General features: G+C 37.0%; 1 protein-coding gene and 3 gene segments (V, D, J or C); all 4 read right to left on the bottom strand.

Annotated features, from left to right (window-relative positions):
- Nucleotides 1–1479: 1479 nt before the first annotated feature.
- On the bottom strand, nt 1480–1970 carry LOC121883809. The segment is given in 2 exon segments: nt 1480–1830; nt 1922–1970. Coding segments are annotated over 2 exon segments (291 nt in total).
- A 1297-nt stretch (nt 1971–3267) lies between these two features.
- Nucleotides 3268–8451, bottom strand: LOC121883778. The segment is given in 2 exon segments: nt 3268–3691; nt 8380–8451. Coding segments are annotated over 2 exon segments (348 nt in total).
- A 2051-nt stretch (nt 8452–10502) lies between these two features.
- LOC121883894 (immunoglobulin mu heavy chain-like) lies at nt 10503–19756 on the bottom strand. Its single transcript, XM_042392352.1, has 6 exons — nt 19624–19756; nt 13661–13965; nt 12619–12709; nt 12376–12517; nt 11001–11074; nt 10503–10861 (listed from the first exon to the last, which is right to left on the bottom strand). Exons 1-6 carry the CDS (start codon nt 19670–19672, stop codon nt 10503–10505), a joined length of 1020 nt encoding a protein of 339 aa, XP_042248286.1. The 5' UTR covers nt 19673–19756.
- On the bottom strand, nt 17675–18825 carry LOC121883782. The segment is given in 2 exon segments: nt 17675–17979; nt 18063–18825. Coding segments are annotated over 2 exon segments (348 nt in total).
- Nucleotides 19757–19880: the final 124 nt, after the last annotated feature.

The raw sequence follows: 19880 nt of genomic DNA, 5'->3' as shown, positions 1-19880 counted from the left end.
AACCAGTTTGTCTCTCTCTCTGCAGTCGGATCAGTAAAGGTGGAAGACAACCAAGTTTTGAACTGACTCGTCCTCACAGACAAAACAATGATGGAAGAATTGCAACACCAGCTAAATGAATTTTGACTTAGTTCATCTAAATTTGAAAATTGTACTTAATCAGAATTCTCTTCAAAAGTTGAATTTTGTTTTGCAAGTTTGAGTTACAACCAACTTGTGTTGTTGGATATCAGAGTTTCCCCCAACAAACACATATTTTTAACACTTGCAACTGAATTATCATGACACAAAATAACTTCACTAAAACATGAGATGACATTATGTTTTGTATTTATTAATCTTAATCTCACCCACCGGGAGATAATTTGGGGAAATGCATGTGGTAATGTTACCTCTTGCATGTCTTTTTCATAAAAAAAAAAGTTTAGACAAAAAATAACATATTATTATTGATGTTTTCGCCATAGGAATACATACTGTGACATAATACTAATTAAAACATTAAAGTATCTACAGCACCATGAAATCAATTCTTGTTAAAAATAAATGAACAACATATTTTATACTTTCATAACATAGGTTTTTACATTACATACATTATGGTTTCTTTCTGTTTATTCTTTCCTTTTCATGACAGTGAACTGGTGTTGAAATCATTAGTGGTCTGAGGGCTCCTCCTCTGGTGGCTTCATGTTACAAGTGTTCAGGCACTGAGGGGTTTTTGTTCAGGTCTGCTGATGGTTTGTGTTATTGTGGGTCTCTGGCACAGTAATACACAGCAGTGTCTTCAGGCTGCACATTCTGTCCATTCAGTGTCACTGTGTTGCTGGAAGAGTCTAAGTCGATACTGAACTTGTTCTTCAGTGAATCTTTGTAGAATGTGTATCCAGTACTTCTCATTCCAATCCACTCCAGTTCTTTCCCTGCAGGTTGTCTGATCCAAGCTGTGTAATAACTGCCAACAGAATAAGAGACCTGACAGGTGATGGTCAGACGTTGACCTGGCTGCACAGTCACTGAGGCTGGCTGTGTCAACTGTTCTCACTTCACACCTGTGGAGGAAAACATGTTGAGTATTGAATCAGTGTAACAACAGTGAACAGTCAGTGTGCTAACTACATTAAAACAAAATGTGAAGTGACAACAAGATCATGTAACAGTACAAGTTTTCTGCAGCTGTGTGGTGGTTTGGAGTTTTATATAAAATACTTTTAATGGTTTTAGTGTTGCAGATGTTTGAGCCTCTAGAGATCTGCTCACATAAAAAAAAACAACAAAAAAAGTTTTTTTCTTACATGAGAAGATAATTTGAATCTTTATTCTTTATTATCCTCTCTCAGGAAATGTACTTTAAAAAACAAATTATAGTATCACTGTTTCCAAAAAAGATGTTTGCGTCTGAAGGAATTACATCATTTTCTTGAACCACCTGAGCTGAGAAAATACATGATCCATGTGAGTTAAAGGGATTCTGATGAGTATTGTAGGATTTTTTACAGCTGCTCAACCAACTCAGTCACTGTGAGTCTCGAGCACAATAATAAACAGCAGAATCTTCAGTCTTCAGACTGTTCATCTGCAGATACAGCTACTCTCTGCTGTTGTCTCTGGAGATGGTGAACCGGCCTTGAACTGACTGAGAGTAGTAGATCTCAGCACTGTCATATTTGATAGCTGCAATCCACTCCGGTCCTTTTCCAGGAGCCTGTCTGACCCAGGACATCCAGTAGCCACTGAATGACAATCCAGATGTTGTGCAGGTCAGTTGGTGGGATTCTCCAGGCTTTTTAACTGCTGGTTCAGATTCTGTCAGAGTCTGACCATCAACACCTGTCAAGACAGAAAAAGGAAAATAATCAGTTTCTTTAAGCTGGTAACTTTTAAACAACAACTTCAACTCAAGATCAGTGAAGATCTTCACCTGCCCAGCAGATAGTTAAAAGCAGCAGTCCTGTCCTATAGTCCATCATGTTAAACTGTGTGTCCACTGTTCTCTGTCATCCTCTCTGCAGTCAGATAAGTAGAGGTGGAAGACATCAAGGTTTTGCATTGACTCCTCCTCACAGCAAGCAGAGAACTGGATTGAACTTTTTAAAATGTGCAATACTGAAAAGCTTCAACATGATAATGAAGTTTTAATACAAAAAAGTAACTCCTGAAAAAATGTTTTTTATACTGTTATACTTTGTTTTATTTCTTTTATCCTTTATCTCTCTCACAAACTTTTCATAATTCATATTCAGAACTTCAGACAAAAGAAAACCCCAGTAGGCATAAAAGTGAAGAAAACTGATGAAAATACGTCAAAAATATGTAACCTCTCAGTATATGGATATCATTTATCTCTATCTTCTTTAGTCAATAATAATAAAATATCCAATCAGAAATATAAACTCTTTTACTTCATGTAAAACAAAAGTTGCAGTAGAAACTAAACAATTTGTCATTTTCTTTGCAGTTTGATCAATGAAGTTGGAAGTCAACCAAGTTTTGAATTGACTTGTCCTCACAGGGAGGATAGAATTTGGCCTTTTGTTTGTTGTGGAAAACAATAATGTAATAATTTCAACACAAGCTAAATTAATTTTGAATTAGGCAATCAATATTTGAAACTTCTACTTAATCAAAATTGTCTTCAAAAGTTGAATTTTGTGTTCGAAGTTTGAGTTGCAACCATCTCGTGTTGTTGGATATCAGAGTATCACTCAGCAAATACATATTTTTAACACACTCGCAACTGAATTATCATGACACAAAATCTTAACTTTGCTAAAACATGAGATGAATCTCACCTCAGATAATTAAAATGATTTTCATACACATGAACAAAAACCAATGGCTGCCTACGAGAAAGGACATCTAAAATCTGATGAACCATTTTTAAAAATGGTGAACATTAATCTACAACATGCAGAGGACTAAGACATCAAACAACCTGTTTTAATTTATAATCATTAATAATAGTGCAGAGGAGCAAGAAAGAAGTAACACTGTTGTTAGTTGTTTATAACTTAATTTTATTTTAATACCACAGCCTATTTAACTTATTTACAGTTTGCTAATATTTTGATCTACTGAGGTCACCTGTAATGTCAACTGAAATAATGCAGCAACAAATTCACCACTTGAAATATAAATGTTGTGAGTCAGGAAGAGAGAACACTTTTTGGTAAATGCCACCACTGTATTATTTAATATTATTATAATTATATATCATGTTATATATGTTTTGCTTTTTTCATGATTAAATGTGTTCAAAGACTCTTTCCCTTTATCGTGAACAGGTGTTGAACTCATTAGTGGTCTGAGGGCTCCTCCTCTGGTGGCTTCATGTTACAAGTGTTCAGGCACTGAGGGGTTTTGTCCAGGTCTGCTGATGGTTTGTGTTATTGTGGGTCTCTGGCACAGTAATACACAGCAGTGTCTTCAGGCTGCACATTCTGTCCGTTTAGAGTCACTCTGTTGCTGGAAGAGTTTAAGTCGATACTGAACTTGTTCTTCAGTGAATCTTTGTAGTCAGAGCCTCCAGTACTTCTCATTCCAATCCACTCCAGTTCTTTCCCTGCAGGCTGTCTGATCCAATGTGTGTAATAGCCACTAACAGAATAAGAGACCTGACAGGTGATGGTCAGACGTTGACCTGGCTGCACAGTCACTGAGGCTGGCTGTGTCAACTGTTCACACTTCACACCTGTTGAAAGAAGAAAATTTTGTGTGACAAATTATCAAGTTACACTGCAAAAGAAGAACTGCTGACTATGACAAATCCAGAGAGACTAACAGGATCCAGCTGCCAACGGCAGCAGCAGAGCTACAGAGAACATGATTTATGGTGAAACTGATGTGCTGTGATCTCCACTGACAGTCTGATGTGAAGTTTTTATATCTGAGAAACAAGGAGGATGACTGAGTTTCCATAGAATCAAACACATGAAGCATTAATGTTGGTCTAACTGGAGACTAATAGAAGAGTCTGGTGATTGTTATTTCTGCAAAGTGAAAACACACCTGGAAATCACCTCTGCTTTACATATGATATCCTAATTTCATTACATTTTTTAATTATTTGTTGACTTTACTTACTTATTCAAACAGAAATACAACAACAGCAGCAGGATCATGTTAATATGAAAAGTTGAGTTTGCATGAAAGACGTTGAATGGTTTCAGTGTTTTCAAATGTTTGAAGAAACAGACACACAGAGAAACTTGGACTTTATAGATTACTGCTGTCTTCTCTCAGCAATGGTTTCAATGAAGCTACAGTACGTGATGGAAGAGTCAGATTTTTAAATTATATGTATATTATAAATTTTTTCTAATGAAATGTAACTAACTTAAAGCTCAGTCATACATCAGTGGTACTCAGATGACTGTGTTGCATAATTGTGAATTAGTTGACCTGAGGACATTAATAATGTGAGACTGAGAGTCACAAATGACTTTTGTACATTTCAACGCCATGAACATGTCAAACAGTTGTGTCAGGCTTTAGCTCAGTACAGGGTTCAAGAAAAGCAGATCTGAGTGTTTCCTTATTGCAAAAGCAAAGAGAGAAACTTGACACTGACCTCTAGTGATTCTGTAAAGGAAACTACAACTTTTTATCCCCTCATATTATGATTCCACATAATGTATAGACATATTGTTGTCTTAATTTACAGAAATATTTTTTTAAACATCTCTATTATTATTTGTAGTAGTTTTTATTTTCTTTATTTCACACCCAGACAAATGTATCATGAAGTTTGATGTTTCTCATGTTTAGAAAAGAATATTGTTGAGGAACACACAACTTTAAGTAATGCAGAGACAAATGTTGCTGTAATTCATTATTAAACATACTGTATTACTAAATGCTAGCAGCCCAGAAGATGAGTACTGTAGGATTTTGTACAGCTGCTCAACCAACTCCAGCCAGCAGAATCTTCAGTCTTCAGACTGTTCATCTGCAGATACAGCTGCTCTCTGCTGTCGTCTCTGGAGATGGTGAACCAGCCTTGAACTGACTGAGAGTAGTATGTGTCGCTACCACCATCACTGATAAGTGCAATCCACTCCAGTCCTTTTCCAGAAGCCTGTCTAATCCAACCCATCCAGTGGTTGCTGAAGGTGAATTCAGATGTTGTACAGGTCAATCGGTGGGATTCTCCAGGCTTTTTAACCGCTGGTTCAGATTCTGTCAGAGTCTGACCATCAACACCTGTCAAGACAGAAAAAAGAGTCTAACATGCATCAAGTTGGTAATACAAATGTAAATATGTCAAATAAAGATCTGTGAAGATCTTCACCTGCCCAGCAGATAGTTAAAAGCAGCAGTCCTGTCCTATAGTCCATCATGTTAAACTGTGTGTCCACTGTTCTCTGTCATCCTCTCTGCAGTCAGATAAGTAGAGGTGGAAGACATCAAGGTTTTGCATTGACTCCTCCTCACAGGGAGAGAGAACCAGATTGGATTTGACCATTAGACCTGTTGTTTGTTGGACTCAGACATAATGTGCAGTGAGGGTTATGACCCTAGACAAATAAATTTGATTTGTGCAGTTTTAATTCATGTAGAATTTTGATTATGTGTCCCAGTCTACCAGTTATCCATGACAGTGTGACAGTGAGCCAGCATTCACCATATCAGGAACCTTAAAGATCTGGTATTATGGCCTTTTTTTGACTCATTTTTATAAATACCAAGTCTATTTTAAACATATCTGTAACATTTTATTTACCGAAAGTTGTTTAGATTTCTCTAAATCCATCTGTCCTTATAGTCCAGATTCACCTCTGTCCTCCAACAGGCTGTTTCAGAAACTATTTACATAAAATCAGCATTATTACTGGCAAGCTACTCCGACTGGCTGGAGGTGTGGCCCCCACCTTCACCCCAGCCAATCAGAATACTACCTAATGAATAATGCAGTTCCCTTATGCCGCATCTTTACATGGAGTAATGGCTGCTGCTGGAAACATGAGACAGTATATTGCAGTCTATGAACTGGAGTCTGATCATGAATACTGTTCATCATGCTGTTGAACAGTTGAGATTTTAACAGGATGTTTCAGAACGGCAAGATTGCATCTAAGTTTCATAACAAAGCAACAGTATTTTTTCAACAGGTCACTAGTTTAGCTTTAGCACAGATATATTAAATACCTTCAGCTGAGTGGAAAGAAACAATGTTTATGAGTGAACTTGTTTTAAAACTTCATCCAAAGATTGAAGATGAAAAAGTTGAAAATCCTCTGAAGTACTGAGTCTTGTTAAGCAGACAGTTGGAACACACACACACACAACCACTTCCCAATGATGGAGGGAAGATTGTCTCCAAAAATGAATTTCAGCCATTCCTGATGTAAACATCTGGACGAAATGCAAACTCCGACTAAAGAGGTTACGGCAGTGGTGGGCTCATGCTAAAGCTTCCTAGCATATTTTATTTGACTTTCTGGTGTGAAGTACAAACGAGTTCCACCTCAACGCCTTCAGCTCTTGAGCCGCAAATTTCAAAATTTCAAATAACTTAGAAAGACTGAGGAGATAGCACAGAGTAATTTTACAGCACAGGAGGTCCTCACCGTCATCCTAATCCATCCCAAAGCTCATTTTTCTTGTTTTCCATGACACCAACCCTTTAAAACTGAAGCAGCAAAATGGAATTCAGCTTTTATTCATTTTATTATTTTTGACAGTAAAAACACACTATGGAGAAACAGGATGACAACATTAGATAGAGTGCAAAAATACTGTATATGAAGAACATAGATCCAGGAAGATGCCAAGCAGCTTCCAGGTGCTGCCAAACACTGGTAGGCCCTGGACCACACAACCTCGTCTCTACCTCAGAGACCTGGAGAGCAGAGACTACACATACAAACAAGAGGCAAAAACTCAGAGATACTGTGCACAGATTAATTATTTCAATCACTATAAAGGTTTAATAAAGTATAGTAGTGTTTAATTTTCACTGTATTATATGTTTCATAGAATATCACTGTTTTTATTGTCCAATCTAAATTGATGGAAACAGTTACTGTTAAAAAAAGCTTCTAATAGTTTTCATAACTCTTTAGTGGAAAACTTTGTAAGTTGTCTTGTTGAAAAATGTGTTGCCCATACTCATCTCTAGCATTTGGTTCAAGTTTAGGTCAGTTCAAGGCCAAAGGAGCCAAAAAAACAGAAGAAAATCAGGTTTTCAGAAACAGATTGTTTCTGGTGGCTTGACTGGGCAGAAAAATCTCTCTCAGCATGTGAGCTGTTTATGGTGCCATTTTCAAAGGTAATCTTTTTCTCTTTTTTTAGTTTAGCTTTTGAAGTCTTACTGAACAGAATGATGTCAAGGAATATCTTCAAAAAAAAAGTCGATGTACTTTGTAATATATTTATTAAACCATTTCAGACAAGTTGAGATGTACATTAACAGTAAAGGTAATATTACTGACACTTTTTTAACAAAACTGAATATAGTCATGAAATACAATGTTTTCTGGTTATAATTTGTTGTATACATAAGATATGTATATGTTGTATAAATAGGATAATTAAGTTATTCCATTAAATTATTGTCAGAATACTGCTAATACTGGTGATAATGATTTAAAAAGCCATTTTTGTCTTTGGAATTGAATTCCTCTCTTATCATTTTTTCTTTCTTCAAATGAATTAACCCTTCAGTGTTTTTTATCAGGGTTACAGGTATATAAATTAAAGTAAATTATTGTATTATCTCAGTGGATATATGTTCTGAATATTAATTTAAGATTTATTATGTTTTGGACTTTATGGAAACTGAATTATCTGAATTTCATTATATTTTCTCATAAACTTAGTAAGTTGTGAATTTGGAATTTATCAGAAAGCACGATTCAATGCCTGTTTCCTGCTATTGTAACAGTGAACTGGTGTTGAAATCATTAGTGGTCTGAGGGCTCCTCCTCTGGTGGCTTCATGTTACAAATGTTCAGGCACTGAGGGGTTTTTGTACAGGTCTGCTGATGGTTTGTGTTATTGTGGGTCTCTGGCACAGTAATACACAGCAGTGTCTTCAGGCTGCACATTCTGTCCATTTAGAGTCACTGTTTTGCTGGAAGAGTCTAAGTTGATACTGAACTTGTTCTTTAGTGAATCTTTGTAGGCAGAGCCTCCAGTATATCTACTTCCAATCCACTCCAGTCCTTTCCCTGCAGGCTGTCTGATCCAAGCTGTCCAATAGCCGAGAGAATAAGAGACCTGACAGGTGATGGTCAGACGTTGACCTGGTTGCACAGTCACTGAGGCTGGCTGTGTCAACTGTTCACACTTCACACCTGTTGAAAGAAGAAAATGTTTTGTGACAAAATATCAAAATAAAGAAGAACTGCTGACTATGACAAATCCAGTGAGACTCACAAGATCCAGCAGCCAGCAGCAGCAGCAGAGCTACAGAGAACATGATTGGTATTGAAGGTGATCTGATGGGAGCTTCTCTTCTTCTGCTGCAACTGACAGCATGATATCAAGTGTTTATAGCAGACTGTGAGGAAGTTCATTTTGCATAAAGAAGGATACTGACAGGCTATAAAAGAAGGATGGACTGTTGTGTCACACATAGTCAACTTGGAATTGTGTTATTAGCATTTATTTTGACACATACAAATGTATTATTTAAAACAGTAACTTAAAGTTAATGTTCTTTCATTCTTCACAAAACCTCTAACACAAGTCAGACAAATGCATTTGAAGTCAAATAAACAGACAATTTAATTTTTCCATTCTGCCTCAGCTACAGAGAACATCAGAGATACACAAGAACATGTCTGAGATAATAAAGCTGTTTTATCAGATTGTCTAACCATCATTTCTCAGATCATATCATATCATTTCTTCAAACCTTCTCCTGTCCTTAATCAGGATCTTATCTCTGTCAGGTAGTCGAGTAATGTACACTGGATTGTCCAAATTTGTAGCCCATTGTACAGGTTCAGTTATTATCTGACTTTCAAGGGAAAAAGCCACAAATTTCTGGCAACATATTAAACAATATAAAAGTGTATGCACCCTTTCTCTGCTTAAAGAGTTTAAATAAACACTAGTTAGTCCTTGGCTCTAGTAATGCTATGGTTTTAAAATAGATAAATAAGTATAGTTCTGCATTAGTGTTATTTGTAGTAGTATAAAGTAAATCATTATTATTACAATGATACATCTGTTAAGATGGATTAAAACTGAACTGAACTGAACTTAGAACTGTTGTCAGTGATACACGGAGGAGAAAAATAGATGTTTTAAGTCTTGAATAACTTCTTTTCGGTTTTTACTGTTTGTTAATGTGTATGTGCGTGTTTTTGCATGTGACTGTATGGTCCAGCATTTACTCTTTACATACTGTACTGTATTACTCTACTTTATTATTTCCATACAACTGAACACACAAAACAAGTGAGATAGTTAGGGTCTATCAGCCCAGTAAGGATGACTACTGTGGCTCTCGAGCACAATAATAAACAGCAGAATCTTCAGTCTTCAGACTGTTCATCTGCAGATACACCTGCTCTCTGTTGTTGTCTCTGGAGATGGTGAACCGGCCTTTCACTGACTCAGAGTAGTAGATGTAGCTACTGGTCTCACTGATAGTAGCAACCCACTCCAGTCCTTTTCCACCAGCCTGTTTAATCCAAGCATTCCAGTAATGGCTACTGAATCCTGAATATGTGCAGGTCAGTCTGTGGGATTCTCCAGACCTTTTAACCACTGATTCAGACTCAATCAGTGTTTGACCCTCAGCACCTACAGAAAGTTAAACTGTTTATTAGCTACTGTCATGCAGCCATAACATCTTTATACCAGGTCGTCAGAAAAACAACAATGGTTCTTACCTGTCCAGTTAATTGACAGGATGAGAAAAACAACCAAATAATCAGGTCTGATCATTGTAAAAGCACATTGTCTCTGTCCAGTCTGCAGCGTGTATGTCAGTGATTTAGTCTCTGTCATTCATTCTGCAACACATATGTAGAGATGAAAGAGATCAGAGATTTGCATTGACTCCTCCTCCTCAAAGAGAAACACACCACATCACACATATCTCTAGATAAAAAAATCAAAAACTGGGACATTTAGAACATATTTCTATATTTTAATAATAATTTTAACATTTATGATGAAGATGATCTCAGCTTATTCCACTTTAACATGAATTCTTACCCAATTTAGATTCATTCATATATTCTGATCAGCAGTATTTGTGGGCCATTTATATATTATTCATAAATGTCAATTTACAGTATGTTTGTAATTTCAGACCTACTGTACAAAACAATTTATGGGATCATTATTAACCATTACTTTTATAAAAAGGTACATATAACCCTAAAAAACAGGAAGTCACAAATACCAACATCAGCTGTTGCTTTCACAGTGTGCATTCATGTGTGTGTGTGTTTACATGTTTAGAGGCTTTGTCATTATTCTCCTTAGTTAGTTTTATTCCAAACCATATCTTCTACTGCCACCTGTGGGTCTTTGTAAAAACATCATCTGTGGAGTTTTTGTAAAGCCTCTCTGCTTACTTTAACCAGTGTGTATTTGGCACAGTAATACACAGCAGAGTCCTCTGGCTTTAGGTTGGACAGTCTCAGATACACCATGTTGTTGCTGTTATCTCTGGTGATTTCTATTCGTCCTTGCACACTGCTGGAATAATCAGTTCCACTTGCATCGCTATAAATGCGCCCCATCCATCCCAGTGCTTTTCCTGCAGGTTGTCTGATCCAGTGCATACTGCAGCAGCTAAATGTGAAGCCAGATCCCCTGCAGGAGAGACTGAGAGTCTCACCAGGCTTTTTCACCACTGAACTGGAAGGAATGGACTCCATACTCTGACCTGTACAACCTGATGAGATGAAAGGAGAGATGAACCACAGAAGATAGTGAGACAAACAGTCATCTGGGAAGTTTTCTGGTATCACTGACTGACCATCAGTTGATGTTGTCTGATAAAAGATAAAACAACAAGAAGCAGGAGAACTCACAGGACAGAGAGAGAGCAACCAGCAGAAGAGTGAGTGTGTTCATCATCCTGAGGCTGGAGATGTGACCTCTGATGCTCCACAAGAACAACAAGACCAGTCAGCAGGACAGATGTACACTGCACACACTGAAGATTTGCATCACAGTATCATGGGGAGGGAGTGGCTCATTTACTGGAAGTCTGTTATAGTTGAAGTTATGACTTGTCCTTCCATGTGGAATACAATATCACATCCAGAGACCCAAAAATAGTCAGAAAGACTGTCTGTATGGTACATGTTAAGTTGAACTCATGTATCAATGATATGAGGGAAATTAGGGTATTTGTTCTGGCCTGCTGGTGGTTTGTATCACTGTAGAGTTTACATGTGCACAGAAATAAACAGTTGTGTCATCAGGCTGCAGATTCAGTTAATGTCACTTTTCTAGAAGAAAGGTTTGTGTGGTGAAGAACTTGTTCTTCAGAACATTATTTGGATCAATTCTGCCTCCTCCCCACCAATTCAAAATCCAATCCACTGGTTTTCCTTCACGCTGTCTGATCCAACCTGTTGCATAGCTGCTATCAGTCAGAGAATAACCAGAGACCTGACAGGTGATGGTCAAAGACTGTCCAGGCTGCACAACCATTGAGTCTGGCTGGATGAGATCAATACTGTATACACCTTATTAAAATAACTCAAAAGAAGAATTTGAATTGCTGACAAACACACTTAGACTGATGATGAAAGCAAAATTTTCTGTAGTTTGACTAATTACTATAACATTAACATCAGGTTGGTGGTTTATGATTCAGATTGAATGTTGTTTATTTTCAAATAATGGCGTTTTGGGAGAGAAGCTGCATTTCTTTAGACTGATTTCTTGTCAGATGATGAGCTTTTGAAGACAAGTTGGCAACTGAATTTATTTAATTAATTGAACAATTTAATGTTGAATAATGTATAATAGTGTAATTCACTGAGTTTCACTGAGTGTCATGTATCAGTGATTATAATGTCAAAGTCTTTACATAGATGGAAACAGTTGCTGCCAAATTAAATTAAGATAAACATTTAGAAAAATCTAAAGGCTGTTTCTCTCTTTACTGTAACAGTGAACTAGTGTTGAACTCATTAGTGGTCTGAGGGCTCCTCCTCTGGTGGCTTCATGTTACAAGTGTTCAGGCACTGAGGGGTTTTTGTTCAGGTCTGCTGATGGTTTGTGTTATTGTGGGTGTCTGGCACAGTAATACACAGCAGTGTCTTCAGGCTGCACATTCTGTCCATTTAGAGTCACTCTGTTGCTGGAAGAGTCTAAGTCGATACTGAACTTGTTCTTTAGTGAATAGTTCTTTTGTAGTCTGTGGTGTATCCAACACGTGCACTTCCAATCCACTCCAGTTCTTTCCCTGCAGGCTGTCTGATCCAAGCTGTAGCATAATCGCTCACAGAATAAGAGACCTGACAGGTGATGGTCAGACGTTGACCTGGCTGCACAGTCACTGAGGCTGGCTGTGTCAACTGTTCACACTTCACACCTGTGGAGGAAAACATGTTGAGTATTGAATCAGTGTAACAACAGTGAACAGTCAGTGTGCTGTGATCATACTGTCAGTGTCTCTGCCTCAGTGAGACTCACAGGATCCAGCAGCAGCAGCAGCAGCAGAGCTACAGAGAACATGGTTGGTATTGAAGGTGATCTGATGAGAGCTTCTCTTCTTCTGCTGCAACTGACAGCATGATATCAAGTGTTTATAGCAGACTGTGAGGAAGTTCACTTTGCATAAAGAAGGACACTGACAGGCTATAAAAGAAGGATCCTGCAGAAATTCTGACACTTTTAATAGGAACACATATATTATGATGCAAGTTTATGGAAAAACTATTATTATTTAGAATGTTTTCTTACAGTTTTTGTTTTTTATTCTCCACAACACAGACAAACACATTTACAGCAACTGACAATTTAAACTCTTTTCAGACATGGATTGACAGGCACTCAGATTTACATAAAATTGACCCTGCTGCTTCTTCGGACATGTGACTGACACGGTAAAAAATCAACAAGATTAATGTAAAGAGGTGCATGTCTAAGAGGAGCTTTAGAGATCAGAGCCGCATGTGGGAGGAAACACAAAGCTACAAAAGAACATGTTTGAGTTAATAAAGAGAGACTGTGTATTCTGAGTGTTTAATGGTGTTAAACGGACATTTTTCTGGAAATACTGAAAGTAAATTTTTTGACTTGGTTTGACATGATGAGTTTTTTTACGATGTTGCTCCATTGTCACTTTTATATAGTGAAAATTGCAAATTGGCAAATATCAACTTTGGCATTTTAATGTTTTCAGTGTTGCAGATATTTGAGCCTCTAGAGAGCTGCTCACATACTGAAATTCATGTAAAAACAACAACAAAAAAAGTTTTTTCTTACATGAGAAGAGAAATCAAATCTTTATTAAGAGTTATCATTAAAAATTATGCTCTCTCTCAGGAAATATACTTTAAAAACCAAATTATAATATCACTGGTTCCTAAAAAGATGTTTGGGTCTGAAGGAATTACATCATTTTCTTGAACCACCTGAGCTGAGAAAATACATGATTCATGTGAGTTAAGGGGGTCTGATGAGTACTGTAGGATTTTGTACAGCTGCTCAACCAACTCAGTCACTGTGAGTCTCGAGCACAATAATAAACAGCAGAATCTTCAGTCTTCAGACTGTTCATCTGCAGATACAGCTGCTCTCTGCTGTTGTCTCTGGAGATGGTGAACCGACCTTGAACTGACTGAGAGTAGTAGATGTAGCTACCACCACCATTGCTGATAAGTGCAATCCACTCCAGTCCTTTTCCAGGAGCCTGTCTGACCCAGACCATAGCATAGCTGCTGAATGACAATCCAGATGTTGTACAGGTCAGTTTGTGGGATTCTCCAGGCTTTTTAACTACTGGTTCAGATTCTGTCAGAGTCTGACCATCAACACCTGTCAAGATGAAAAAGAAAAATAATTAGTTGATTTAAGATGGTAACTTTTTAACAACAACTTCAACTCAAGATATGTGAAGATCTTCACCTGCCCAGCAGATAGTTAAAAGCAGCAGTCCTGTCCTATAGTCCATCATGTTAAACTGTGTGTCCACTGTTCTCTGTCATCCTCTCATCAGTCAGATAAGTAGAGGTGGAAGACATCAAGGTTTTGCATTAACTCCTCCTCACAGCAAGGAGAGAACTGCATTGAAGTTTTTAAAATGTGCAATACTCTTTTACCTTGCACAAAACAAAAGTCGCAGTGGAAACTAAACAATTTTCTCATTTTATTTGCAGTTGGATCAGTGAAGTTGGAAGTCAACCAAGTTTTGAATTGACTCGTCCTCACATGGAGGATAGAATTTGGCCTTTTGTTTGTTGTGCAAAACAATAATGTAATAATTTCAACACAAGCTAAATTAATTTTGAATTAGGCAATCTATATTTGAAACTTCTATTTAATCAGAATTGTCTCCAAAAGTTGAATTTTGTGTTTGAAGTTTGAGTTGCAACCATCTCGTGTTGTTGGATATCAGAGTATCACTCAACAAATACATATTTTTAACACACTCACAACTGAATTATCATGACACAAAATCTTAACTTTGCTAAAACATGAGATGAATCTCACCTCAGATAACTAAAATGATTTTCATACACATGAACAAAAACTAATGGCTGCCTACAAGAAAGGACATCTAAAATCTGATGAACCATTTTTAAAAATGGTGAACATTAATCTACAATATGCAGAGGACGAAGACATCAAATCACCTGTTTTAATTTATAATCATTAATAATAGTGCAGAGGAGCAAGAAAGAAGTAACACTGTTGTTAGTTGTTTATAACTTTATCTTATTTTAATACCACAGCTTATTTAACTTATTTGCATTTTGCTAATATTTTGATCTACTGAGGTCACCTGTAATGTTTGCATCTATACTGGAGACAGATCATACTAAAGACTGTGAAAGTGCTGTAAAGCTCTTGTATTCTCACGAGTAAAAGGAGAAAATGTTGTTAAAATATAAATACCGCAAGTCAGGAAGAAGAACACTTTTTGGTAAATGCCTCCATTGACTTATTTAATATTTAAATAATTATGTATTATAATAAATCATGTTGTATATGTTTTACTTTTTTCATGGTTAAATGTGTTCAAAGACTCTTTCCCGTTATTGTGAACTAGTGTTGAAATCATTAGTGGTCTGAGGGCTCCTCCTCTGGTGGCTTCATGTTACAAGTGTTCAGGCACTGAGGGGTTTTTGTTCAGGTCTGCTGATGGTTTGTGTTATTGTGGGTCTCTGGCACAGTAATACACAGCAGTGTCTTCAGGCTGCACATTCTGTCCGTTTAGAGTCACTCTAAAGATTATTTATGTTTCATTTCTTGTTAGATGAAGAGCTTTTAAAGTGTAGTTGTCAGTTGAAATAATGCTGCAACTAATTCATCGCTTGAAATATAAATATTGTGAGTCAGGAAGAACACTTTTTGGTAAATGCTTCCACTGTATTATTTAATATTATTATAATTATATATCATAATAAGTCATGTTATTTCGTTTTACTTTTTTCACGGTTAAATGTGTTCAAAGACTGTTTCCTATTATTGTAACAGTGAACTCAGGGCCGGCTCTAGCCATTTTGGTGCCCTAGACGAGATAAGGATTTGGCTCAAGTGTCAGTCTGTTAATATCAATGAGAAAAGCAGATCTGAGTGTTTCGTTATTGTAAAAGAGGAGAGAGAAACTTGACACTGACCTCTAGTGATTTTATAAAGGAAACTGCAACTTTTTTTTACTCCTTGATTTTATGATTCCACATAATTTGTAGACATTATGTCTTAATTTACAGAAATGCTAATTATTCTTAAACATCTCTATTATTATTTATAGTAGTTTGTATTTTCTTTATTTCACACCCAGACAAATGTATCATGAAAGTTGATGTTTCTCATGTTTAGTAAAGAATATTTTTGAGGAACACACAACTTTACATAATGCAGAGACAAATGTTGCTGTAATTTATTACTAAACATACTCGATTACTAAATGCTACCAGCCCAGAAGATGAGTATTGTAGGATTTTGTACAGCTGCTCAACCAACTCCAGTCACTGTGAGTCTCGAGCACAATAATAAACAGCAGAATCTTCAGTCTTCAGACTGTTCATCTGCAGATACAGCTGCTCTCTGCTGTTGTCTCTGGAGATGGTGAACCGGCCTTGAACTGACTGAGAGTAGGATTTGGTACTACCATCACTGTTGATATAAGCAATCCACTCCAGTCCTTTTCCAGGAGCCTGTCTGATCCAGGCCATCCAGTGGCTACTGAATGACAATCCAGATGTTGTACAGGTCAGTTTGTGGGATTCTCCAGGTTTTTTAACTGCTGGTTCAGATTCTGTCAGAGTCTGACCATCAACACCTGTCAAGACAGAAAAAGGAAAATAATCAGTTTCTTTAAGCTGGTAACTTTTTAACAACAACTTCAATTCAAGATCAGTGGAAATCTTCACCTGCCCAGCAGATAGTTAAAAGCAGCAGTCCTGTCCTATAGTCCATCATGTTAAACTGTGTGTCCACTGTTCTCTGTCATCCTCTCTGCAGTCAGATAAGTAGAGGTGGAAGACATCAAGGTTTTGCATTGACTCCTCCTCACAGCAAAGAGAGAACGGGATTGAAATACTGAAAATTTGCAATAATAATTTCAATATAAAGTTCATACTTATTATCATTAAGTGTTAATAGAAAAAGTACCTCTTGAACAAATGTTGCTTTTTTTGTTTTTCTGACAAAGTGCTCATAACATTCAGGATGTCAGGGGGAAAGAAAACCCCAGTAGGAATATAAGTGAAGAAAACTGATGAGAATATGTGAAAAATATGTAAAAAGAAACGGGTAAATATGTAAAAAAAAAAAAAAAAAAAAAAAAAAAAGGTCAATATTAATCTTCAATACACATAGGACTAAGACATAAAACGTGTTTTAATTTATAATCATTCAGACCAAGAAAATGATAGTTGTCAGTTATTAATGACATTATTTTATTTTAATACCACAGCATATTTAACTTATTTACAGTTTGCTAATATTTTGATCTACTGAGGTCACCTGTAATGTTTGCATCTATACTGGAGACAGATCGTACCAAAGACTGTGAAAGTGTTTTGTAAAGCTCTTGTATTCTCATGAGTAAAAGGAGAAAATGTTACATTTCTTGTCCTGTTCAGTCCTTCCTCTCATTGTTAGTCCAGACTGACAAAAGTAATTTATGTGGAGCCAAAAAACTAAAATTAAAAGTCACATAAAGAAAGATTATTTATGTTTCATTTCTTCTTAGATGAAGAGCTTTCAAAGTGTAGTTGTCAGTTGAAATAATGCTGCAACAAATTCACCACTTGAAATATAAATATTGTGAGTCAGGAAGAGAGAACACTTTTTGATAAATGCCTCCACTGTATTATTTAATATTATTATAATTATGTATCATGTAATATTTATTTTTCTTTTTATGGTTAAATATGATCAAATACTGTTTCCTGTTACTGTAACAGTGAACTGGTGTTGAAATCATTAGTGGTCTGAGGGCTCCTCCTCTGGTGGCTTCATGTTACAAGTGTTCAGGCACTGAGGGGTTTTTGTTCAGGTCTGCTGATGGTTTGTGTTATTGTGGGTATCTGGCACAGTAATACACAGCAGTGTCTTCAGGCTGCACATTCTGTCTGTTTAGAGTCACTGTGTTGCTGGAAGAGTCTAAGTCGATACTGAATTTGTTCTTTAGTGAATCTTTGTAGGCTGTGGTGGATCCAATTCTACTTCCAATCCACTCCAGTCCTTTCCCTGCAGGCTGTCTGATCCAAGCTGTCCAATAGCTGCTAACAGAATAAGAGACCTGACAGGTGATGGTCAGACGTTGACCTGGCTGCACAGTCACTGAGGCTGGCTGTGTCAACTGTTCACACTTCACACCTGTTAAAAGAAGACAATATGTTGTGACAAAATATCAAAACAAACGAAGAACTGCTGACTATGACAAATCCAGAGAGACTCACAGGATCCAGCTGCCAACAGCAGCAGCAGAGCTACAGAGAACATGGTTTATGGTGAAACTGATGTGCTGTGATCTCCACTGACAGTCTGATGTGAAGTTTTTATAGCTGAGAAACAAGGAGGATCACTGAGTTTGCATAGAATCAAACACATGAAGCATTAATGTTGGTCTAACTGGAGACTACTCAAAGAGTATGTTGTATGAGCCTTGATGAAACTTTTAATCTGCATCTTTTTTCACTGTAATCCATACGGAGTTCTTTTCAGTGTTATTTGTTGTCACAAACGTGCTTGTAAACATTGTGGTTACAGACTAATATTCATTTCAAACCCAACAACATACTTGATATTTATTGTTCAATATTTCATTAGAAATGGTAATTTCATTATACACTCAATTGTAACACAATTTCTCTGCATTTAATGAAACTACTGTCAGCTTTCTCAAATAATGTTTTTTCTGCTTTTATTTTAAATGTAATATGAGATCAAGTTGTGCAAACTGTGCAAATTCTAGTATAATCACTAATGACATGATAGTGGTGGATCATGATTGTAGTTACTATGTTAATATTAACTTAGAGGGCTGCTTTATGGACATTTCCATCATGGATAATGAATAACATTCAGTAGCATTGCAATATAATGATCACTGGACTCCATGGAACCGAACTGAGCAACCACCAACACTGTCAGCTTTCTCATGTTTACAGTGTAGTTAGTATTTTTTTGTGTGTGGTGTGTGTGTGTGTGTGTGGGAGCGTGTACTTGTATGATTGTTTTTGTGAGGACCAATTTGAGTTTTAGACCTGGGAAGTGAGGACATTTTGAAAAAGTGAGAACATTTTAGCTTGTTGTCACTTTCTGACCTTCAAAGGGCTGTTTGAGGGTTAAGACTGAAATGGGTTTAGGTTCAGTTTAGGGTAAAGGTTGGGAATAGGCATTTATGTCCTCACTAAGACAGCTATACAAATGTGTTTGTGTGTGTGTTTATACAAATGTGAACATGTATGTGGTCCTTTCTTTAGTCTTTGCATATTGTATGACCACAAAGTTTAGTTTCCATACAGCTGAATACACAAAACAAGTGAGAAAGGTTGAGTCTATCAGCCCAGTAAGGATGAGTACTGCAGGATTTTGTACAGCTGCTCAATCAACTCCAGTCACTGTGAGTCTCGAGCACAATAATAAACAGCAGAATCTTCAGTCTTCAGACTGTTCATCTGCAGATACAGCTGCTGTCTGCTGTCGTCTCTGGAGATGGTGAACCGGCCTTGGACTGACTGAGAGTAGTATGTGCTACCACCACTACTGATAGATGCAACCCACTCAGGTCCTTTTCCAGGAGCCTGTCTGATCCAGGCCATGTAGTAGCTGCTGATTGTGAATCCAGAGACTGTACAGGTCAGTTTGTGGGATTCTCCAGGCTTTTTAACTGCTGGTTCAGATTCTGTCAGAGTCTGACCATCAACACCTGTCAAACCAAAAAAAGAAAAATAGTCACTTTCTGTGTTGGCAAGTTTTTAAAGACAGTTTAAACACAAGATCTGTGATTTTTATCACCTGCCCTGAGGATCATTAAAAGCAGCAGTCCTGTCATACACCCCATCATGTTCAACTGTGTGTCCACTGTTCTCTGTCATCCTCTCTGCAGACAGATATGTATAGATGGAGGACATTAATGTTTTGCATTGACTCCTCCTCACAGGAAGCAGCGACCCGGATTGAATCATAGTTGCCTGAGTTTGATGAACTGATACAATTATAATGAATCTTTAGAGTCATGACTCGAGCCGAATTAATTTGATTCATGTAATTTG

The sequence above is a fragment of the Thunnus maccoyii genome, chromosome 18 (genome assembly GCF_910596095.1).
Source record: "Thunnus maccoyii chromosome 18, fThuMac1.1, whole genome shotgun sequence".
In the NCBI taxonomy this organism is placed as follows: Eukaryota; Metazoa; Chordata; class Actinopteri; order Scombriformes; family Scombridae; genus Thunnus; species Thunnus maccoyii.
This window is presented reverse-complemented; position numbering and strand designations above follow the sequence as displayed.

Excerpts from the sequence above, each read along its gene's own strand:
- LOC121883894 (XM_042392352.1), bottom strand. The coding sequence starts at position 19,672 with ATGATGGGGTGTATGACAGGACTGCTGCTTTTAATGATCCTCAGGGCA. Across the intron at positions 13,966-19,623 it reads TTTAATGATCCTCAGGGCAG|GTGTTGATGGTCAGACTCTG; the intron begins GTGATAAAAATC and ends TCATCTTGACAG. Across the intron at positions 12,710-13,660 it reads CTGTTTATTATTGTGCTCGA|TTGCAGCAGAAGAAGAGAAG; the intron begins GACTCACAGTGA and ends TCATGCTGTCAG.